The 25520-nt window shown below is 40.7% G+C and overlaps 1 protein-coding gene across 1 annotated transcript in view; it reads left to right on the forward strand.

The window, feature by feature from the left end:
* The window catches only part of FRK (fyn related Src family tyrosine kinase), a 34817-nt gene extending 9660 nt beyond the window's left edge, over positions 1-25157 (forward strand). Inside the window, exons 2-8 of the mRNA XM_083433660.1 lie at positions 6029-6150; positions 9174-9337; positions 11211-11379; positions 15180-15338; positions 20870-21051; positions 23469-23634; positions 24074-25157. Coding sequence (XP_083289786.1) covers positions 6029-6150; positions 9174-9337; positions 11211-11379; positions 15180-15338; positions 20870-21051; positions 23469-23634; positions 24074-24288 — 1177 coding nt within the window. The 3' untranslated portion in view covers positions 24289-25157. The remainder of the gene's footprint in view (positions 1-6028; positions 6151-9173; positions 9338-11210; positions 11380-15179; positions 15339-20869; positions 21052-23468; positions 23635-24073) is intronic.
* Positions 25158-25520: the final 363 nt, after the last annotated feature.

Consider the following 25520-nt stretch of genomic DNA (forward strand, 5'->3'; position numbering starts at 1 on the left):
TATTCACTCTGGTATGTTTAACAACAGCAGTGCGGTATCAGGAATGATGGCGGTCGAGACAATAACCCTAAGGATTTTATCTGCAAATTATTTCACTTTGGGCATTCCCACGATGGATGAAATAATTTTCCAACTATCCTGCAGCCCCTCCAACAAGTTGAGGACAGAAGATTATTGATCAATGCAAGGGGGGGGGCTATAATGCCATCTGTGTATCAGTTCACTTTCTCTTAGGTCTGAGTTGAGGATACAGCCATTTGAAGTGGCAGCACTAAAAGCCCTGTGCTACATCACCCTGTAAAACTGTGGAGGCAAGTTCTTCCGTTTGGAGTCCTGCTATATATGATGGTAGTGAGGAGGTGCCCTAAATAGAGCAATGAATAAGTGTAGACATCCTTGGCCTGTGTCCCTTCTGCTAGCAGCTACTAAGCACTGCCGGTTCCTAGATACTGATATCCAGTCACATTTTAATTAGTGCAGCTTCCCATTAAAAAGGCAAACCACCCTGTTTGTATGTACTCGCCAGTTAAATATTCAGCTGAAACAATCAAGAAAGAGCTGCGATGTGAGTCAGAACAATGCACTCAACTAAAAACAAAACAAAAGCCATATCACCACAAGCAATTCTTGATTGCTGGATTCCTGTTCAAAGAGTTTTGACTCGTGTGCCAGCTTCTAAGCTTTGATATACAAAGGGTCTCTCTCCGTCTCTCTCTGCCTCCATTTCAGCCACTTGACTTATAAATGATCTCTTTTCCTGGTATTAGAAGATAAAAGGAAAGCTGTAATGAAAACTCCCCCTCCCCACTTTTTTTTTTACTTTGTGTACGCTTTGGTGATCCAATTTTAGCCGTGCAATTACATTTTATCTGTGTGAAGGCAACCCTACCATTAGCTGACAAAAATGTTCCCTGTGCTAGGCAAACAACGGCTGTGTTATAAATGCAGTTAAGATAGTAGCTTTAGATTCCTGCTTGCGCCTTCTCCAAATATGTGTCAAGCCCTTCGAAACTGATTTCCAATTAGGGCTAAGATAAAAATACTAACAACTCCCTGTTCCTTCTCTGGATTGAGATTATGTTTTTGGCACTCACAATTTTCATTTACGTTTGGGAAGCATTTGTGTAGGGATGCCATTGACCCTGTGAAGGGCTACACAGTTTCATCTTCATTCCTGTAAAATGGGATGCAAATCTGGGACGCCATCTTTCAGGTTCACACTCCCATATGAGTCACGTGACCCACACAAGATCGCAGCCCCCCAGAAAAACGCTTTTTCAGGCACAGCACACCAAAATTTGCATCCCAGCTGCCTCTTTCGTTTGTACAGTGACCTCGCTTCTTGCAGTGAGGGAACCACCAGAAGGCCCTTGGCGCTGGACCTCAGTGTCTGGGCTGAACATTATCATCAAGTTGATAAATGTGTACATAGTCATAGTTTCCGTGCCCTCATATCCTCCTGGATCATCACATTACAGCATCCTGTTTGATGTATTGAGTTGTTACTCTCACATTCTCATTGGAAAAATAGATACTCTTTAGTTGCTCAGTACCTGTAGGTACCAGTTGTATGAAGCAGTTTCTAAGAACACGCTGATAGTCCTGCTCTCTGGATGTCATAGGCAGATAGGGATCTCTCCACTGCAATGAGAACTGCAGCACTTCTTTATTCTAGCACCTCTTTCATCTTCCCTGCTCCATTTCTCTTAAAAGGGTGGTGAAAATGACATTACTATTATAAACTGTCATCTCTGCAATATTATGGAGAAAACAATGAGGTGTTTTGTAGATTATAGTTTTGCGTGTACTAATAGAAACTGGATCTATAAATCAATGTCATGAGAGGTGGGAAGCTGAAAACTGTGAGTGAATCATGTAAAACTATTTCCTATTTGCTAAGAAGGCTGGACATGCCCTTATACTGAAGCCAACATTCTTCTGACTTCACTGAGCCCGTTATTATTTCCTCATTCCTTCTAGAAATGTTACTCATAGTCGAATGCTTGTTAAAATAAATAAGTCACTGTTGTTTCAAAGGCTTTCCTTTTGGAATCCACTTTACTTCCTGCTATATAGTCTAAATTTGTCAATCAACTTTTGACCTTTACATGGGAAACTCTCATGAGTTTCACCTGCCTATCCACCTGCAGTGCCAGAATAACACCATGGCTTGTGATGCCCTGATCTCTAGTAGGCACCTACTGCTGGTATTGGACATGTTGGCATAATACAGCAAGTGTGCAATCGCTGCAATAACTCATATTTTCCATGATTGTGCTTTTTCTGGTTTATGGCAAGGACAATACTTTAGTTGGGTATGCTGATGTTGCTGCAGCTTGCCTGGATGCATCTGAGGAAGGGCAAGGTGGCAACAAAGGGCAAGGGCAAGGTGGCAACAAAGCTGGAGCTGTGCAGGTGCAGATATGGGAATGTTGGATTGGCTTTGCTGCTGCAACTTTACCGGGGTGTAAGAGGGCACTGGTTTCCATTCTGACCTGTATTTATCACACACAGCACTGTTTCGCGTGTAGGTCCCCAGGCCACCCCTCAAATAACTTCACACATAACACGTAATTTAGTTTTGGTTTTTGGGCCCTATTTTGGCCACAACTTTATTAAAATACAAAATCAGTGAGTGGTTGTTTAGACATTGGTTATGACTATCTGTCCCCCCGCCTGGGACAGAACTGGCATCCCGAGGTCCGATCGGTAGCCAGTAGAAGAGAAAGTCAAACTGGGGGGTCACCTGAGCTAAGCGTCGGACCCACGCCGCTCTCCCCAGCAGCTCCCCGAAAGCTTGCCTGCCCGGTTCTATAACAAGGATTCCCATAACAGGGATTGGGCGGCCCTGGTCCCATAACAGGGATTCCCATAACAGGGATTGGGCGGCCCTGGTCCCATAACAGGGATTCCCATAACAGGGATTGGGCGGCCCTGGTCCCATAACAGGGATTGGACGAAATCATGGCAAGCCCCAGGATTCCTTTAACGGAATTCCCTTCATCGCAATAGGAGGGGCAGGCACCGCCTGTTCAGCCCCCTCCACCACCAGCATATTATAACCAATGCCTAACCGCAACCTTACAAGTTGTGACGAATTGCAGAGTAGTAGGCAAAAACCAAATGGCACAGCCAATCACCAAATGGCAAAATTCCTACTAGGCCCCTGCGCCAAGGCAGACGACCCCCATGACAGGCAAAGCAAGGTCAACCGGAAAAGAGGGCGGGTGGGCGGGTGATCCGATGCACTCTGCAAAGAGAAAGAGAAACCAGAGTGCACCAATATTTAAAGACTATGGTCCCACCCACTCAATTTGCAACATACAATTTGCCCCAGCAACCCGGTTATCCAATCACAGATGCCAGGCAATAACTATTAACCAGCCTGGCAACAAGAGGCCTGGCCTGGTGGCCCACACCGCAACACGTGCTCTCATTTATTGGAGAACACGCTTTTCCATTCCAGTTTGGCTTCCAACAAAAACAACAACAATGTAATTCACCTCACTGCCTTTTGTGGCAGACTTTTCTGTATTTAACTATGTAATCAATTACTGCATTATAATAATAATATAATAATATTTTATTATTTATACCCTGCCCATATGGCAGAGTTTCCCCAGCCACTCTGGGTGGCTCCCAATCGAATGTTAAAAACAACACAGCATTAAATATGAAAAACTTCCCTAAACAGGGCTGCCTTCAGATGTCTTTTAAAAATAGGATAGCTGCTTATTTCCTTGACATCTCACAGGAGGGTGTTCCACAGGGCGGGCATCACTACTGAGAAGGCCTTCTGTCTGGTTCCCTGTAACCTCACTTCTCACAATAAGGGAACCGCCAGAAGGCCCTTGGTGCTGGACCTCAGTGTCCAGGCTGAACAACGGGGGTGGAGATACTCTTTCAGGTATACAGGACTGAGGCTGTTTAGGGCTTTAAAGGTCAGCACCAACACTTTGAATTGTGCTCGGAAACATACTGGGAGCCAATGCAGATCTCTCAGGACTGGTGTTATGTGGTCCCGACGGCCACTCCCAGTCACCAGTCTAGCTGCCACATTCTGGATTAATTGCAGTCTCCGGGTCACCTTCAAAGGTAGCTCCACGTAGAGCACATTGGAATAGTCCAAGCGAGAGATAACTAGAGCATGCACCACTCTGGCGAGACAGTCCGCGGGCAGGTAGGGTCTCAGCCTGCGCACCAGATGGAGCTGGTAGACAGCCACCCTGGGCACATTGCACACCATTCATTTCAACGCCATGGAAACACAAGGCAAATGAGGGAAAGGGCGTTAATTGCACATTGTTTGCAGACTGAAAGCAGCAAAAGTGTATATTAGTTGTATTCACTGGACTGATTTCCGTTCTAGACGTGGGACAAATTGGCAAACATCGACAATTGGCACTCTAGTTTCTGTTCAAATTTCCAGTCATTCCTAACCTGCACAGTCCCAACCTCGCTGCTGCACTGCCCCAACCCTGTCTAGACAGAATGAACTTATGAAAGAACCCATGTGAAACTGGCATGGATCAGAAAAAGGCTAATCTGTCAATTCCTAGGGGATGGGTGGCTGAAGACATTAAAAATGCTTAATGGCTTGGTTTGTTTGATAATAGGAACCCATCATCAAAGAAAGAGGCAGATAAGCCACAATCCTGGTCCACCACCATGTCCTGCTTGTTTCTTTTACCTCTTCGGTTCTCTCCATCACAAAACAGACAATGTGATGACTGGATGTACCAGCAATTCAAAAGTTGTTTGGGGACTGACAAATCTGTTTTTCTTTGTATCACTCTCTGTGCTCTGAAATAGGTGAAAGATGGAGGAACTTCTAAACCTTCTCAAGTGTGTGTGTGTGTGTGTGTGTGAGAGAGAGAGAGAGAGAGAGAAAGAGAGAGAAAGAGAGAGAAACTTGAGTAATGGTGTGTATATATATATATATATATAAGGCCATGAAGTGAATATGTAAAATTTAATGTCTCCCAGCCACTTACATTTTCTCTCTTTTGACATTTTGTATAGTTAACCACAACTTGCTTCTTCACACCTTTACTATTCATACCTTAAATTGTGTACCATTTATCAAGAGTGATAGGTTACTTATTCCTTACATATTATTGAATTACATATTATTGACTAAAGAAATAAAAAGAAATATTATATAAGTGATAGGTATATAATTTGGAGTAAAGCTTTGTTTTTAGGTCAAGCAATATTTTGTACTGTCTAAAAATGTAGTCAAACGTTTGTTTTAATCTGTTTTTGATTTGTTTGATTGTGCTACTTTGTAAATCTTTTAAATCAAATACCACATACCCAGATGAAAATCAGCAGTGAGGCAGTAGCCTTTACCTGCTGCTGCTGTTAAATAATAATAACTCAAGGCACCTTACAGATAAAAACAAGAATCACTAAAAACACAGAAAAAGAAATCATTAAAACCACTAAAACATTAATAGAATTAAAACTGTATCCATTTAACTGATCTTCCATCACTGATGTCACTGAAGCTTAACTTGCCCATGGGGCAAATGCGCCACTGGGACTGTGGCATTGGCTCTGCTACTGTGTTTTCACCACGCTGGCCTTGCCCCTATCCCTCTAAGTAAGATGTAGTGACACTGGTGATGGGAGTCCGGCAAAGTGCCATCACCCTGCTGACCATTACTGATGAAAATTAATGCATTACCCAGCATTCCTCAATTACATTTATGGTTAATAGCAGCTTCATAACTTTAGTATCCTTGATTTCTAAAACCCCTCTCTAAATTTATTAATGGTGTTCGTTACTGATGAGCTTTGTTAACAGATTCTAAATAGGTCATTTTAAGTACTGTTTTTATTGCAATGGTTGTTTTCTATTATAAGGCACTCTGGGCTCCTCTTCTGAAGAAGGGCAGGATAGAAAACAAATGCATAAAGAGTAACCTTTGCATCCGTTCCATAATGCCATTCATTTTGTTTCCAGTGCCCAAAACAAACATAACTTTGGCCATTAACTAGTTCTATGGCTTTCTTTCTGTTTTAGGTGGTTTTTTGGTGGTATTAAACGAGTGGATGCTGAGAAACGGCTGCTATATCCTGAAAATCAGGATGGAGCTTTCCTGATCAGAAACAGCGAAAGTCTAACGGGTGACTTCTCTCTTTCAGGTATGATGACTATTTTCTTGACCTTATTTCTCCGGGGTTTGTTCATGAAAAATCTCTGTGATTATTTCTTTCACAAAGGTACATGAACTGGCAATAACTGCTAGAACTTAATAACTTTTTAAAAATATTTTAAATTGGGGGGGGGGGAGGTTTGCTTATAATTGAATATGTGAACTAACAATGCAAGCTTATACTTACCTGCTCTTAAGTAAGCGCCACTGCATAGGGCTCACTCAAAACATTTTGTTACCTGCAGTTGAGGATCAGATGGCAGCTTCAGCTTTCCATCAGGAATTTTTAAATGTCTAATGTTTTACTTTTTTTGTGTGCTGTGAGCTGCCCGGGGTGGCTGGGGAAACCCATCCATATGGGTGTGGTATAAATATATTATTATTATTATTATTATTATTATTATTATTATTATTATTATTGTTGTTGTTGTTGTTGTTATTATTATTATTATTATTATTATTATTATTATCTTTCATGTACTGAAGTCGACTAGACTAGCATTTGAAACTTATTTCAATCCATCATACTCTGAATTTGATACTCTGAAGTTGGGGGAAAGAGCATTTTCTGATCCAAAATTAACAAACTCAGTGAATAATAAGGGAGCTGGGCATGTTTAGCCTGGAGAAGAGGAGGTTAAGGGGTGATATGATAGCCATGTTCAAATATATAAAAGGATGTCACATAGAGGAGGGAGAAAGGTTGTTTTCTGCTGCTCCAGAGAAGCGGACACGGAGCAATGGATCCAAACTACAAGAAAGAAGATTCCACCTAAACATTAGGAAGAACTTCCTGACAGTAAGAGCTGTTCGACAGTGGAATTTGCTGCCAAGGAGTGTGGTGGAGTCTCCTTCTTTGGAGGTCTTTAAGCAGAGGCTTGACAACCATATGTCAGGAGTGCTCTGATGGTGTTTCCTGCTTGGCAGGGGGTTGGACTTGATGGCCCTTGTGGTCTCTTCCAACTCTATGATTCTATGAATAATACATTTTTTGGGTAGTCTTTACATCTCCCTTTAATATCACACTTGCCATAAAGTAGCAACAGTGGTTCCTCAGTTTGCCGACCATGGTGGTGTCTGAAAGTAGATATAATTCTGTAGCAGAATCAGGACCAGCCCTACCAATAGGCAGAATGAGATGACCGCCTCAGGCAGCAGATGCTGGAGAATGGCAGCAGCCGCTACCTGACTATGTCCTAGGGCAGAGCTGTGTGTGTCAGGTGGCCCGTCCTGAACCCCTACAGTTAGTTTGTGGACTCAGATGTGGTAGAAGACACTCTCCTGTTGCCAGAATTGAAATAAGTTTGAAATGCTAGTCTAGTCGACTTCAGTAGATGGAAAGGTGAAGCTGCCATCTTATCCTCAACTGCAGGTAACACCCTCTAGCCCCACCATACATATGGAAAAATACCCCTAATATATGTAATCTTCAAGTTTGATCTTCATTCAGATTCTCTGTATAATAGTACAATAAAAGCATATGAATTACAGTGCACGACTAAAGACTTGGGGGATAATCTAAAATAATATACTCCATATGACACCTATACACCCTCTAATGGTAATGTGAGATAACTGCATGCTTGATAAAGCTTGACTGCTTAAGGAAGATAGGGATAAATATTCATTTAATATACAATTGCTGGTGATTAAAAACTCAGTTTACATGAAGACCCCTAAAGATGCCTGCCAACTGTATGCAAATAGTATGGGCTGCCAGTTGGGCACATGTATCGTGGAATGAGAGCTCCAATCACATAGACTCCATCTATGTGTACACCCTGTACCTATAAGATACATTTGAAGCCCATTTTGTCTCTCAGTGAGTTATGGGCAATGTAGTTTATGCCTCACAGAGTGAAAATTCCCAGCAATCCTTCACAAACCACAGTGCCCAGAATTCTTTCAATGTGCTTCAAAGATATAGTGTGTACACACCTGCCACTCTGCTACTGACAGTCATCGAGGTCCGAGGTTACGATGAAGTTGGAACTAAGCATGGCATATGATCCCATACATTACGCACATTGCCTAAATAATGCATGGCCCTTTAGAGCTATGACCTCCTGGCATTTGGGAGCTTTTTTTTTTTAAAAAAAAAAGATTTAATATTTCAATCTATGAGTCCTCTTTGTGTTATAAATAGGGCTACTGTACCCCAGAGGTGTCTAAAAATGACTCCTGTTGGAAGTATAATGTGCAGTAATGGTCAGCTTGCCATTCTATAATGACAGAATCATGACATTTTCCTTATCAGACAAGAATATACACATGTGTGTCTCTGAGATTAGTATGCAAATAAAATATTTTGTACCATTTTATTAAGGCACCATATGGTACCATATGCAAGTAATACATGATGGTAAATAAATAGGGATATAAAGGTCTTGCAGAGCAAGCAAAATTATAAGAAGTCAATGTAATTTTATTTGGGGTAAGTTATCCTAATTTCAAGCTTCATTCAAGAGCATGGCTATTTCCAGCTGAGGTACCCCATGCCTGGCAGAGGGAAAACAAACCTTTAAAATAGAGTTTAACTTTGGCAGGGGGTTCCCAGTTGCATCCACTAGAAATATATGTGCATTATTATTATTATTATTATTATTATTATTATTATTTATTATTCCCCCCTGTCATTACATAATACACCATTCAGGGCAAAAGCTTATAAGACTGGGTCACTGGAGGCTCATTTAGGAGGCAAGTTTCCTGGCTGGTTACTTGACTATACAGTATTATATTATGATGTGTGTTGTTTTTATGCAAGTCTTAGGCAATTCACAATGCCTTCCTTAGGGGAAGGGTCGTAGCTCAGTGGAAGGGGATCTGCTTTGCTTGCAGAAGTCTTCAGGTTCCATCTCTGGCACCTGTGGGTGGAGTTGGGAAACGTTCCCTGCCTGGATGCTGGAGAGCATCTGCCAGTCAGAGTGGACAACACTGCACTAAATGGCTCAACATTCTGATTTGGAATAAGGCAGTTTTTCCTCTGTTCCTTTGTTTTTATTTTTCTAGTACGGGATGGGAAGGTTGTGAAGCACTACCGAATCCGACGTCTGGACAATGGCGGCTTTTTTGTGACGAAAAGGAAAACTTTCCCAACCTTGAATGCTTTTGTCAGATACTACAGTCGTTCCAGCGATGGGCTGTGCGTAACGCTTGGGAGGCCATGTGTAAAGGTAGAGCTAACTCAGGACATTTTCCTTTCAAAATGGAGTGAACTTTTGATGATTGAACTGATAAGTGCTTAACCCTCCTTCCAGCCATGATAATAGTTTAAGAAATGATGCATAACTGCACCGTGATATGGGATGGCATATCAATGATAATGAAAACAAGAGAGCCATGCAATGTTTGAGAAATAATTGTATGGCCCGGAGGAGAACCTGCCAGCATGTTACTTATGAAGTCAAAGTATAAACCCATATTGAGATGGAATCGCCACCCTCATAACTCTAGCTGTCTATAAGTACTGACTGAAAAACAAGAACTCAGAACCCCGTCAGATTCCTACAGGCAATATTTTGTTATTCTAAAAGCTTGCCTGGTTCTCTCTATCTCTTTCTAATCTAGGGATATAATCATCTTTCAGATTCTAAAAGAAGTATCAACATTGTCCTCCTCTGAACCCATTACATTCTGTCTATAAAGTTGAAGAGACCACAACCAAAAGCAAATCCCCCCTAGACAAAAAAAACACAACTCTGATTCACCTGCTATGTGCCCATCTATGAGAACCATCCATTTGGTGGGTATGGGGAAAGGGCTTCCTTGGCAGTGGCCCCACAACTGTGAATTGGCTTCCAAGCGAGATCAGGCAAGCCTCTCTCCACCCACCAGATTTTCAAGCAGCATCTGAAGGACATCTGTTCTCTGCCACTGTTATGGAGCAGTTTTAAGTGGGCTGCTAATGTGGCAATGTTGTTTTATGCTGTTTATACTGTGTCTAACAGCTGTGCTGGGCAGACTGTAGCTTTTATGTGTTGGCAAATGTTAAGGTTTGGGGCTGTTTTATAACCGAAAGTTTAAAATTGCACTTTGCATTGTTGCTCTATGCTCTGCTTGCTGCTTTGTGAGGAGATCCTTCTAAAAAGCAGAATTAAAATTTATTTTTAAAAAGTAAAAAAATAAGTCAAACTAAGATGGAACATACAACAGTGTTGCCTATGATTGCACAGCTTTTGCTTATCCATGAAAAAAGGTCCTATCTCCTGAAAGCAGTACAGATTGCATGTAAGCGAAAGAAACATTTTCTAATAATGTTAATTTTCAAACAGTGTTGATTAATAATAAAGGTCTTGTAACTTGGGCAAGTACCCCTTGATTTCCATGGAATGTATTGATTCTGCTACACAAGTTGACCTCTTTTATTTTTGATGGGACAGCTATGCATTTGGATCCATACATTATATCGGGGGAATGGGAGACACAGCAGAATGGACCCTACCCTTTCCTGTCAACATATAATGTAAAAAGCTCCCAGAGTGTGCAGGTCTGTGCCACTCCCTACAGTAACAAAAGTCCTCAGAAAATGGGCCAGTACTGGCGTATCGCCAGTGTGGTCGCACAGGAGAAGGGATGGTGCCGAGGCTTCTGGGGTAATGTGAAGAACCCAACGGTAAACAGTGACAGTCCATTCTTCACTGCCTGTTTCTGCCAGTTCACACTGCAGGCGACCATTGTGGAACCAGGAAAAGGTACCAGCTCTTGATATCTTTGAACGTGTCGAAATGATGCTTCCCTGTTTTTAAAAAAATAAAAACAACATAGAAAATGGAAGTAGCTCTGGCCTTTAGGGCCTGCTGTCCAAAGCAATAGTTTCCCTCTGCTTCATCATTAAGACCGGACCTTCCTGTTTTCATGGGAGGAAGTGCCATATAAAGAAGCACCTGGCTGCTTGTGGGAAGTTCTTTTTGGTTTACTGCCTCCCGCATTCTGTTTAGCAGACACCCTCTTAAATCGGTATACTTGCATAGATACAGTTGTTTTGGTTGTTTTTTTTTAAAAAAGAAAAGCACATAATTTATGTGTGCCATTTTTAATCCTATGCAGACAGAAGTTCCAGCAACCTATGATTTGTCATACCAAACTGTGGATCAGTGGGAGATAGACCGAAATTCCTTACAGCTCTTAAAAAGACTAGGTTCCGGCCAGTTTGGCGAGGTCTGGGAAGGATTATGGAACAATACCACACCGGTGGCAATTAAGACGCTAAAACCAGGTATGTTGAAGAACACCTCTGACTATTTCACCCTCAGAATCTGCATAAAATCTAAATATAGTCTTGATTTCATCAAGATTTACTTCAATGTATGGGTGGTTGAGAGCACTGACAAACAAATTGAAAATGCTATTTGTAGCCTTCATTGTGTATATTACATTTCTTGCTCACTCAAATGTTGAATTCGATTATTCTGCTAGCAATTTTTATTTTCTTTTTGGTGCAAAAGATCTTACACAATCAAGAATGAAGGACAAATAGATTCACTGTGGGAGTAGATGATGGAAATAAAACTGGTTCATCTTCTGCTCATGGTAGATATTATTTTAAAGCATATAATGCTTCTTTTTCTTTATGTTCTTGAAAATGCACCCAGAATCACAGCTATTTACTGTTAAGATTAATTTCTATCAGTCTATTTCCTCCATTCTTTTAAAAGCTCTTATGTACAAGGATATCAGTCTGAAGTGCCTTCTTAGATATGTGCATGAGCTTTTGCAAAGCCAGAGGGGCTTTTTCAGTTCTCTATCCAAGCAACATTTTTTCCTTCTCGCCTTGTGTTGTGAGTGCCTTTTTAAACTTAGGGGAGTGAAAGCTTGTGATGCAATATGATGTTTCGAAAAATACCCACTACAATCCTTTTTTTGATCACGGTTAGGGGATTTCTCTGAACCTGGTGGGGCGAGGGCTCATTTGGGCTCTTTTCAGGGCTGCTCACCTATTTGATGATCATACGTTTGGGGAATCTAGTTGCTTCATTTGTCACAATTTTCAGTTTTGCCAGATATTTAGCCATGCACTGAATAGCCTAAAGCAAGCCACTTTCCCAGTTACGAAGTAACAATATACCACACATAAGGATAAATGAGAGAAGCCTGCAAACACCACGTGGCATTTACTAGGACTAATACTGGTATAAGGCAGCTGTGATCATTTGCACTTACATAGCATCCGTGTCAACAGATAATTATTTTAGGAATTCAGTATAATAGTGTTGTGCAATTGTATCTGCATTCCCTATTCAACAGACAACATCTTCTGCTTACGTATTTACTTATTCTCGAAAACCTAATAAAAAACATTCCAAAAAAGGTGGAAATGGAGAAACAAATGCTAATGTAGCCATTTCTAGTGGCATCCCTAAACACTCCACCTACCAATCATGACATTGTGCACTGATGTTGATCCCCATGCAAATAAGGAACCAATCAACACATAGCTGCAACATCATGATTTACATTGGCCTAGAGCAGGGGTGGGAAATATCAGGCCTGTGGACTTCTCAGTGTGGCCCCCACAACTCTCCCCAAACCACTCTCTCCAAGCCAAACCCTTCACTGGTACAGCTTTTGCACCCTCCAGAATTGCTTATGCTGGAATGTGTCGTTGAACTCTGATAACACTTCTTGTTTGCCTGAATGGTAAGTAGAGAGGGATTTCTGGCTGTATGGAGTCCATTATAGTTTCCAATTCCTCTCAATCATAAATTCTCTTAGATCTATTTGCAGTGCTAAAATGTGATTAGTGACATGACATTTTGGGCAGAGCAATGGTGCAACTGAAGCTAGTGGCCACAGGATTTCACTTTAGTTTTTATTAAAGAGAAAAGCAAATAGCCACTGTCCTTTGAAAAAAAATCACCTGAATACAGACAAGATTTACTTAAATTCTCCTGGCAATATACGGTACATGGGGAATTTGAAAGTAATATCAGACATATTTGTTCAAACTGTGTATATCATGTGTTCTCTTTTAAAAATTGATTGTATTAACAGGCCTGAGAAAAACATCTATTTGTTTTAATTCATGTCTTTAAAGCACTTAGAGCACTTTATTTACAACTTATCATAAACATTTTTTAAAATTTATTTTCATGTTGGCAGATGATTGGAAAGTCACCCGTCAAAGACATGTTGAAATATATGCCCTTTATTGTACACAGTGTTGCTCTATTATAGAAGTGTAATAATAAAATATTTATTGTGAAGTAGGAGAAGAAACAATTTATCCATTTAATAAAAGATAGCATAGGGAAATTATTTCTAGGAACACTGGTAGTTGCAATGTTGTACAATTAAAGAGTTTCATAAGATAAAACTGCATTTACTCCAAACCATCCTCCTTACCCAAGATTGGTTAAAAATTGATCTTTGATCCTGCAAATGCTGGATTAAAAGTCGAAATGATTAGTCTGCAGCCTCTACATTTTAGAAAGGGCTTCAATTAACCTCACAGAGAGAGGCACAAGATTCCTAATTAAACTGGCAGCAATCTTCATAAAAGCAATGCAGTCCCATGAAGCATTAAGATATTTTATTAATACATCCATGTTGGGTTTGTATTCCCCCCCCCCCAAAAAAATGCTGCCAGATGCATTTGTAAGACAGGTTCACCCATCATGTTGTAACAGCTATTTATATGTATGTTGGCACCAGCTCTGCTGCTGGATGCAATTGCTGTTGAATGTTTTCCAGAAGCTCTTGTAAGAAAGGGGTGGGTGGGTTTCAGACAAAATAATGCCTTACGAGAGTAGGTTGCATTCTATACTGACTGTCCAATGGATATTTAGCTAGAGACATGACCAGAACAACACTCTCCTTCTTGTGTTACCCATTAACTGGTATTTAGACTGCCTCTGACACTGGAGCCAATGGTGCCATCACAACTAGTTGCCATGAATATCTGTATCTGTTTAATCCCCCTTTAAAGCTGTCCAAGTGATTTTTGCTCACTGCATTGTGTAGCAAATTTCCCAGTTTAATTAACTGTGTTGTGTGAAGAACTAATTCCTTTTGTCTGTGCTAAATCTCTATTCACTTTTATTGGTTGATCCCAAGTTCTAGTATGATGCAGAAGGGAGGAAACAATTTCCCCCTACCAATCTTCTCCACACTTTCCCATCATTTTATATACCTCCATCATGTCCCCTCCCTTAATCACCTTTTCCTACTGAACTATAAAGCCCCAAATGTTACAACCTTTCCCCATAACGGCGTTTTTCTAGCCCCCTGATCATTTTGGTTGCCTTTTCCTGCTTTACAATATTCTTTTTGAGGGGTGGGGACAAGAAGTGTTCAGTTTTCTGAGTGTGGTTGCACTGTAAATTTGCATGAAGTCAAATTGGCACTTTTATTTTGTATTGACTGCCAGCATTGAGTTTAGTATAGTATTGCATTTTCCCTTCTATAGCTGCACTACTTTTATAAGTCCTTTTCAAGTCTTAACTCCGTCTGGCAAGTTTACTGCATGATAGGTGCATCAGAACCTTGTGTTTTGCCCCTTTGCTGATAAGGTCAATAATTCTAAGTAATAAACATGTTCTATTCCAAGGTATAATGAGCTTCAACAATGTAGCTTGGAAGAGGCAAATCATTATTGCTTGGGTTTGTACCTAGAGGGATTGATCTGATGCAGACAACTTAAGATGTTGGAAATTATTGCACTGTTTCTAATCATGGTTACATTTCTAGTATCCGGGAGCAGCAGTTAAACCAATAAAACATTGTGACTACCATTTCAGTCATAAAATGACCAATAGCCTTTATGATGGGCAAAATAACCCGCTATCTACAGTTATTAGAGTTATTATTTTTGTATTAAAGCCAGGGAAAATTACAAAACCTGTGTTCTCCTTTGTCATTTCACTTGCATGAATTCCTTACTTGAATTTGCACTGATGTACATCGTACTTTGCAAAGCGAAAGGCAGCAGCGCTCGTCATTTACACAAGACTGCGGGGCAGACAAGGATGGCCCTTAATAACAGGGGCTAATTTTCTTTTGTTGCTGTTCTCATTTCAGGTTCAATGGATCCAAAAGACTTCCTCAGGGAAGCACAGATAATGAAGAATCTGAGACACCCAAAGCTCATACAGCTCTATGCTGTTTGCACTTTAGAGGATCCAATTTATATTATTACAGAACTGATGAGACATGGAAGTCTGCTAGAATACCTCCAGAGTGAGTAGGAAACATTTCATTTAGCAATACTGTGTAGTGCTTGTAGTATAGCAAATGCGCTAATAAAAAAGAGAAGGAAAAGAGTTGAGCAGCTCAATAAACTCTGACTGGCTGTAGAGATTGGTGGGGAATCCACAAAATGGCCAGGTGGATTTTTTTATGTTTAGATAGACTATTTACATTTTTAAATATATATTTTTTTCTTCACAGTTCTTACATTTGAAACAATAAAAGAACTTTTATTCCAAAACATTTGGAATAAATCAAATTGTCCCTTTCTCTTACCCATCCATCCCTTTTTGGAGGGAATATTTTTTCATATGTGTTGGGCATGTGAAAAGTTTATGGCCTCGGTCCTGTATACCTGAAGGAGCGTCTCCACCCCCATTGTTCAGCGCTGAGGTCCAGTGCCGAGGGCCTTCTGGCGGTTCCCTCACTGCAAGAAGTGAGGTTACAGGGAACCGGGCAGAGGGCCTTCTCAGGCAGTGGCCCCCACCCTGTGGAAACCCTCCTACCAGATGTCAAAGGAAAAAACAACTACCAGACTTTTAGAAGACATCTGAAGGCAGCCCTGTTTAGGGAAATTTTTAATATCTGTAGGACTATTGTATTTCAATATTTTGTTGGAAGCCACCCAGAGTGGCTGGGGAAACCCAGCCAGATGGGCGGGGTATAAATATGTTGTTGTTGTTGTTGTTGTTGTTGTTGTTGTTATTAAGGATACTGGGAAATGATTTATAATGAGATGAAAAAATGTTTAAAACAACCTTCCCAAAAAGACCAGAAGCATTTTTGTTAGGAATGGTGCAGTCAGAAGTTCCCAAGTGTTAGAGAAACAAATGTACGCAACAATGGCGGTTTACATTCTGTTAGCCCCAAAATGAAAAGTGACAGAGGTCCCGAGTAAGGTTGGCACCTTAAGCTGATAGAATATGCAGAACTAGTAGGTTTAACTAAGACTAAGAGAGCAAGAAAAATATCTATTTAAAGAGGAATGGATTTTTTCCCCCTGAATATATGGAAAATAACTACACATTTGAAAACACATTAAGATAGATTCAACAGTTTGATAACTAATTGAATGATGTAAAATTGGAACACTGACAAAAATGGACATTGTAAAATATGCAGGCATAATAGGTAAACAAAATGAACCAGGGAAGGGGAAGAAGAGAAGCCATGGAATATATGGTACTATGTAAATGTTATTTTGAGATGTTAAACGAAAACTTAATAAAAAATATTTTTAAAAACCAAATAGGGTCAAAGAGAAGAGTGAAAGAGAGAACAGAAAAGCAAAATCATTACACACACACACACACACATATATATGGACACGGGTGACGCTGTGGGTTAAACCACAGAGCCTAGGACTTGCCGATCAGAAGGTCGGCGGTTCGAATCCCTGAGATGGGGTGAGCTTCCATTGCTCAGTCCCAGCTCCTGCCCACCTAGCAGTTCGAAAGCATGTCAAAGTGCAAGTAGATAAATAGGTACTGCTCTGGCGGGAAGGTAAACGGTGTTTCCGTGCGCTGCTCTGGTTCGCCAGAAGCAGCTTAGTCATGCAGGCCACATGACCCGGAAGCTGTATGCCGGCTCCCTCGGCCAGTAAAGCGAGATGACCGCTGCAACCCCAGAGTCGGCCACGACTGGACCTAATGGTCAGGGGTCCCCCCCCTCTATATATGGTCTGATGTCAAAATTCTTCATTAGCTGCTGCCAGGTAAACATGTTCCACATTCCTTCTCAATCACCAAAGAACCCTGTCAAAAACCTCCAAGCTTCTCCAGATGTTCTGCTTTCATTTGGGTCACTCTTTCATTGGCTGCAGGGGTCAAAGACAAGTGATCTGTAGCCGGTCTTGTTCCATCTTCACAAGATCCATCCCTTGGCCATCTGCACTGCCCTTTGAACCCAAGCTGCTTGAGTCTTACTTAATCCCTGCATCTGAGGAGTGTAGCTTACAAATACAGGGGTGGATTTTGAATATTGCATTAGGTTCAGGAGCCTGCAGATGTGAGCCCAAACTACACTGCTGAATGGTGCTGGAGCTCTACATCCCCAAAGCTTACCTTTGCAAGCAAGAACTGCTCTTATTTCTTTTGCAAGCAGCATAACATCACTGAGATTGCTGGAACGTGTGGTGAGGATGATATTGCACTTTGTTTGCTTTTTCTTTCCGGTACATGGCTATCCCATCACAGATGGTCTGTAAAATGCATGCAGGTTTAAGTACTGATTAATTGACTACTTTTCCTTAACATGTAGCAGATTTAAAATGGATTAACAGGAAATGATCTGTGGGGTAGTTTTCAAAGGCAAGTGTAATGACCGATTTGGACTTTTCATTTTATTTCTTATCCACATTTCTGTTTTCTGTTTATATATATTCTATCCCCACATATATTCTATCCTGCTCCAGCAGGAAGGTAAACGGCATTTCTGTGCGCTGCTCTGGTTCGCCAGAAGCGGCTTAGTCATGCTGGCCACAGGACCCGGAAGCTGTACATCGGCTCCCTCGGCCAATAAAGCGAGATGAGCGCCGCAACCCCAGAGTTGGTCACGACTGGACCTAATGGTCAGGGGTCCCTTTACCTTTACCTATCCCCACAACATCCCTAAGGTAGTTTAGATAAAGAAATTCTAAGAATTAAGCAGGGATTTGAACCCTGGTCTTGAGTCCAGTTCTCACATCACTGCTTGCACGATACTTCTGCCTATCACTTGAACGTGCATTTGTGGAAAAAGTTGTTTTCATCACATGGAAAGAGTCATCACATGGAAAGAGGTGATGAGAGTGAAGCCTTTTCTTCATGCTGTGTTTAAAAGGTTTTGTATGGTGCACCCTTGTGAGTCATATTGTTTGAACTGTTTGTCAAACAGTGCTGTGAAAGTATCTGTATTGCGGTGTGTTCTTTCCTTGTCACTGAGATAGCATAACTAGCCCCTCCACACCTGGGATGAGGCATGAAGGCTTCCAAATCAAAGCATGTAACTTTTAAGCATGCTTGGGCCTTGTCAGCTCATATTTTAGATATCAAGGTCTTCTACGCTTGTCTGTCCTGTCAGAGAGGTGTGTTGTCTTCATAAGAACAGAGACGTGCGGTTGCCTTGAAAATTACAGGAGAGTCATTGTACAAACAAAAGATAAAAACAAAGACAAATAGCCTGTGAATAGATGTGCTCAGGAGCAGTTCTGACACTGTTCTTTCAGAATTTGGATTAGACATAAATAGTAGTCTCTATAAAACATTGCCTTTTAGGACATAAAGTTCATGTGTAGAGAAAATGCATGGGGTGGCAGCAGAGATGAGTGTGCAAGCTCAATCCCCCCAAAAAAACAATTGTTTCCATTGTGCTCCGACACGTGGAGGGTTTCTGAGTTTATGGAGGCCCTGCAACCATTTTAGAAGCTTGGTTCTCTAAAATTCAGGGGTAGCCACAAGGACAAAGGAGAAGCCTTGGGGGACCTGCCTTTAACTAGTAATGATGCTCCTAGACATACTAGTAGCATCTGCAGCTTTCTGTGACTTCTGAACTGAGCTGAGAAGCAGATAAAAAAAACTTCACATTTTATGCTCCTTGGGACCTAGTTCTGATTCAGGTACTGTACTATAATGCTTGGCAAGAAATTATACTTCTGCAAATGGCCAGAAGCATAGCTTCATGTACGCTGAGTCCTTTTCTTTGTGAAGTAAGTTCTGGTTATTCCTTCTCCCTTCTTAAATGCAATTAATGGAGGGAGTTGCTTGGGGATGTGGACATAACTAGCCAGAGAGGGAAGCTAGCAAGTGGGAATGGGGCTTGCAGCATTTCAAACCAGACCGAAAACTCCAGGATCAACTTAAACCAGGTGAAGAAGAAGAAGAAGAAGAAGAAGAAGAAGAAGAAGAAGAAGAAGAAGAATTTGGATTTGATATCCCGCTTTATCACTACCCTAAGGAGTCTCAAAGCGGCTAACATTCTCCTTTCCCTTCCTCCCCCACAACAAACACTCTGTGATGTGAGTGGGGCTGAGAGACTTCAGAGAAGTGTGACTAGCCCAAGGTCACCCAGCAGCTGCATGTGAAGGAGCGGAGACGCGAACCCGGTTCACCAGATTACGAGTCTACCGCTCTTAACCACTATACCACACTGGTGACACTTTTTGAATCTGTGGGGCAATTGTATTCCATCGCCCCCATTCCAATTTTGTCCCATGTATACTGAAGAAACTCAAGAATTTCCAAAGTATTTTCTCACAAAGACGAACTTTTCATTTACTGTAAGTCTCCACATGTGGATCCATGTGATAACGGAAGTAAAATGCAGCCCTGCTAAATTGCCATCCCATTGTATGACTTTCAGGGAAATCTAACTTTCATGCTCAGAGACGAGTAATGCCGCAGCAGTGCGTGCGCATCCTGAGAGCCCATTTAAAAGCCCAAACCTTTAAATCACATAAGCAATACTATGAAGCAGACAATTTTCTCATGAGATCTGTAGGCTGGGCCGAAAGTAAATACATGAAACATCACTACTTTGTGGATGTGCAAACAGTTATTGATGGAAAAGCCACAGAGGAAAAGTTGCCTCTGCAGTGTGCAGAATGTATAGCAAAGAGTAAGTTGCATTTCAAGGTGAAATAAAATTGCCATAAGAAAGAAACAATGATAGATATTTCAGATTCTTGTTACAATAGGACAAATACTGTCAATTAGGTAATGGTTGTCAAGGAGAACCTATGCAGTTTCTGCTCGCTATGGAGACCTTGCCTTACATAATGCAGTGTTTGTAATGTTTCATCTAGACTTGAAGATAAATCTTAACAGTTGTTGAGCAGCACAGTCCTATCCATGCTTATTCACAAGCAAGTGTTATTTATTTCATTGGGACAAGGCTTGTGGTTTCCACAAGCGATGTTAAGGTTGTCAGTTTCCTCATTTGGTCTTGCAGTGCGCTACTTGTGCCTGCCAGAGAGAATTGATAGAAAATTGGCATTCTAGGGAATGATTTTTTTTCCCCTTTGTTTGACAGATGTGGCAAGGGAGACTCTAAATGTTTGCGACTAGGGCCTTTGGGCACATACCCGGGGAAGGATAGTATCTGGGGGAATCATTGAGGATGGCATGAGGCACAGCAGGTGGAATATACTTGCTCCTGATGTTATTATATTCCATATGAAATTTTGCATAGCCAATATTACACTGTATATGCTGCACTGTAATTGCAATAGAAAAGTGAGATATACGTATTAAATCTAAAACAAAAGTAGGGTAAATACAATAAAAGCCCAGCATCACATCCATGAGAATTTCACTGTTGTCTTCTCTCTACTGTGCTAATTTTAGAATGCAATTCTTTTCTCTGTATTTGATGGATAATGGATGGATAAGTGTTGAAAAGCTTTTCAAAGTAGCACTAATACAATCCTTGACTTTGTTTTCTGAAATCACATTGTCGTCCCTGCTGACTAGCTGTCTCAAGCCTTGAATATACATCACTTGTATATACATATGTACATGCATAACCAGCTTACAATTTATTCACAGATGATGCAGGAGCCAGAATCCGTTTGCCACAACAGGTGGACATGGCTGCTCAGGTTGCCTCAGGAATGGCTTATCTTGAATCTCAGAACTACATTCACCGTGACTTGGCAGCCAGAAATGTCCTTGTCGGTGATCACAACGTTTACAAAGTAGCAGATTTTGGACTTGCACGAGTTTTCAAGGTAGGCTGTAGTACAATTTCACAATTTACTTCAGTCACACTTCTTTATCCTGCTCTATGGTTAGTCATGATGCTGTTAATTTGAACTAGGTCTTTGAGAACCCCTGATTTGTTGAATGGTCTATTTGGATGTATTATCTTAATGTTATGTTGTGTTTAAGTGATAGTTTTTTTTTGGGGGGGGGTGTTGTTTTATATTATTTGTTTGTCACTGTATATCTTATATTATTACTTGTGAATCACTCTGTGATTATTATTTTTTTATGAAGAGTAGCCTGTGAATGAAATGATAATAACAGTAACATGGGAGTTCTTTTCTTTTTTTAAAATCTGGGGATAAGCATACTCTTCCTTTGCTCTGTGTTTTTTTAAAAAAATGGTCCTGGAGATCAAGAAAATGAAATAAAGACTTGCTAGTTGCAGCAGCACCTTTAGTCTTCATTTAAAAATTGAGAAGCATCCTAATGTGCTCCCAACTCTCAAGCAATAAAAGTCTTAGAAAATGGGTCTCAGGAAGGAAACAGACTAACCTCTGAAAACCTCAATTACAAGTAAACAATTTTCCATTTATTCTCCAATGCCTGTCAGCTTACTTTGCCTAAATTAATTGGTGCCACTCTGAACCAATATATTAATTTAAATCTTTCCCAAGTCTCAAGCAATAAAAGTCTCAGAAAAGAGGTCTCAGGAAGGAAAGAGACTAACCCCTGAAAACCTCAATTACAAGTAAACAATTCTCCATTTACTCTCCGATGCCTGTCAGCTTACTTTGCCTAAATTAATCGGTGCCACTCTGAACCAATATATTAATTTAAATCTCTCACAGTCTGTATTTTTAGTCCTGGAACTGTTTAAGTGATGATTATCAAAGTCAATGGCCCTTTGGTGCCAGCAATTAATCACAAAACAAAGGTTCCTGAATGCATTAGCTCTCGCTGTCGCCTTGTCTTCTCACGGAAGGCCAGACATGAGTCCTGTGCCTCTGGTGCCAGCGGGAGGCTTGTGCTGCTGTCATTGCCAAATTCAGGATTCTCAGTGGTAGGCCCCAATTAATGATGGGCGTTTCAATATTGAATGTATGCTTGGCAAAACAAGGCCTAGGAATGAATGAATGAATGAATGAAAAATTCTGCCTCCCTAGCTCTGGCTGGCAAGGCACATCTTTAAAATCCCATTGATTTTTGACATTGTGGTTAACAATGAATGAACAATCTTGCTATAATTAATATGAGGTTTATAACCTGTACTCTCCATGGAGCCCTAAAAAGGAGACAACAGCTTTTTAAAACAAGGAAAATGCTATTTATTGGGTTCTATTCAACACTCTGCATGCATGGTTCCACAGTGGGGACTCCCCATCACCTTCTGGAATTGGTTTTGAAAGTGCGCAGGTAGCTGGAAGGGGCGGGGGGGGGGGAATCATGGTGTCCATGGAAGTCTGTTGTTCCAGCTTGAATCCTAAGATAAGTTAACTTCCCCAGAGTGTTTGAGGAAACCTAGCCAGATGGGTGGGGCATAAATAAAATATTATTATTATTATTATTATTATTATTATTATTATTATTATTAAAGTTCATGTAAAGAATTTTATCCATCCCCTCCCCCTGCTTACAGCTGGCTACTCCACCCCATTCAAAGTCTGTTTTCTTAGAACCCAAGCAACAGGTTTTTAAAAAATATAAAGGTTTTTTAAAAATATAAATTGCAGACAAGACCAAAAAAGCTTTTACTGTCACCGTGACCATCCTCAGTTACCTCAAGAAGTGCCAGTCATGGGCCTAGTCCCCCTATAGCATATACACCAGTTTGCCAGATTCTCCATCCTTCTATTCATTCCTATTTTCTATCTTGAAGATCTTTTCCATCTCCCATTTGATGGGCACAGCTCCATCCATGCATATTTTTAACCCCTCCATTTGGCTGTTCCTAGAACTTAAACAACTGCATGGCTGCTAAATACGGCAAATTTTGCCTCAGTATTCCTTCTCCCACATTCTTGTGCCATTTTGATTGCTTACAACCCCATCCCATTTCCCTGTGTCCTTTTCTGAGGAACTGTAGAGTTAGTCTTACTCCTTTCGCTATGTGGGGGTGGGAATATATTGTGACTTATGCCACCTTAACACCAGCAGTGGTGATTTCTTTGAGGGAAAGTGCTTCAATTGTAGTTTTTAGGCATCACAAAGAGGCATAAGGAAATTGAAGGATGTCTTTTCATTAGGAAATTGAAGGATGTGTTTGAATCCATTTCAAATTTCAAGCTCCCTTGTCTTCTATGCAAAACAAAATGTATATAGAACCAAACACCCCCCCCCCCAAAAAAGTACCTGCTACACAGGCACCTGTTGAAACCATCTAATCCTATAAATTCACTGTTTATATTCTGAAATTGTTGTTGTTGTTGTTTGCATATGATAGCTAGGAAATGAAAATGTGTACGAAGCCAAACATGAAACAAAACTGCCTGTGAAATGGACTGCTCCTGAAGCAATCCGCTCCAATAAATTTAGCATCAAATCTGATGTCTGGTCATTTGGAATACTCCTGTTTGAAATAACCACATACGGAAAGATGCCTTATTCAGGTGAGTGCTTTGTTCAAAAGCAGTAATTGCAAAGACTCTTGGGGGGTCTTTCTAGTCCCCCCCCCCCACTGAACTGAAGGATCCAGTCTTCCATGATTTTCCTTAGCTGGAACCAATTCAGTTTTCTGTGATTTCTTAGTCAACTGGCTGTGTACCTAGGCTAATCTGCTAGGAAGGAAGGAAGGAAGGAAGGAAGGGAGGGAGGGAGTTAAAGATGCTGATTCTAGGTTCACACAGAGATTAAAAAGAATTAAGTGGAGGCTCCTATAAGAGAATGCATTATAGATCGATGATGTTTGTAGAATCACCACAGAGAATTCTCTGTATGAACTATCACTTTATACATGCTTTAGTTTCATCATCATCATCATCATCATCATCATCATCATCATTTATTATTGAAAACCATTCTATTATTTTGAAAACCATTCTGTTTTAGGTTTGACAGGTGTTCAAGTACTCCAGAAACTGGATCAAGGGTACAGAATCCCTCAACCAGAAAACTGTCCCCAAGAGCTGTATAACATCATGCTGCAATGCTGGAATGCTGAGCCCAAAGAACGACCCACCTTTGAAACGTTGCATTGGAAACTGGAAGATTATTATGACATGGATTCTACATCCTATGCAGATGCAAGTGCTTTCATAAAATGAATGACACAGTCTTGCTGCTGGTCATTTAAGTGAGGATGACACCCCCCAACTATGTTCCTTTAGCAAATATGTTCCTTCTACATTATAATGTCAAATTGTAGAACATTTATTCATACACACACACACACACACACACACACACACAATGGACCAAGGTGTGCGCAATATATACGCCTAACATCACCACAGTCTGTTTCTTCCATTGCCAATGAGAGCAATTCGGTTGTTAGGCTGCCAAGCCATCAAGCTATGTAAAGCTGCTATCTCTCTGCAGCTTTTCCGAAGTAACTTCGGTAGCATTCTAACCTCAAAGTGGATGAATGGAGAGGTTAAAATAGTGATGAATAGTAAGGAATGAGTTCTTATTAAAACCTGTGACAATACGCCAAGATCTTGATGGCATCAGCTTGTCTTAATAGATTAAACAAACTGAAAGGCAGGATTTCTTAAAATAACTTTTTGCTGTACAATGAAGTTTCTCTTCTATTTATTATTTAAACAGGAGATGGCAAAAAGCAACAACAACACAAATCATAAACAGATAGCTTCTGCACAATAGGCAATAAAACACTGCACTTTTTATGTATAGAATTTGTTATTTGTTACTCTTCAGATTCCACTGCTTATCTGCTAAATCCCATCAATCAGTGATTATGAAGGAATGTGATTGCTGTTTTGCACAGCAGGACCTGTGCATCAAGATGTTTTCCTTTTTCTCCTCTGAACATCCCGTGGCTACAATTTTGGTAACGTTGCCTTGAGCGTCTTCATTGTACATGGAATAAATGTATGTTTCCTTGAGAGGGGGGAAACTAATAGTACATAGAAAATATCAACATTTGTCAGAAATAAAGTGATTCTTGAAAGAAGGTCTGCGTTACGGTACGTTGATGAGCCAAAGATCATAAATGTATGTTTTCCTGTGAATTGCTTTTGTAATACATGTGAATCCAGCACATGCCACTGCAGTAGATCCTTTATTTGTTTTAGGGCTTCATTCATTCATTTTTGCATTTCTTCCAAGCAGTGCATTGAAATACTACGGAAGAAGTCCAATTGAACCCACTGATTGTTTTGCTTTTATCTTCTCCATAGAACGCTATCCCTGTGTGGGCTTGCTGTGGACACCAGCAATACAACAGATCTGTTGGTGTTTGCACCAGGGTTGAGTGGCTGGGCCCTTCATCCAAGGCTCCTCTTTTATGCAGTGGCTATGGATAAAATAGACTGTA

Source organism: Podarcis tiliguerta (assembly GCF_965153285.1).
Source record: "Podarcis tiliguerta genome assembly, chromosome: 3".
NCBI classification, from domain to species: domain Eukaryota; kingdom Metazoa; phylum Chordata; class Lepidosauria; order Squamata; family Lacertidae; genus Podarcis; species Podarcis tiliguerta.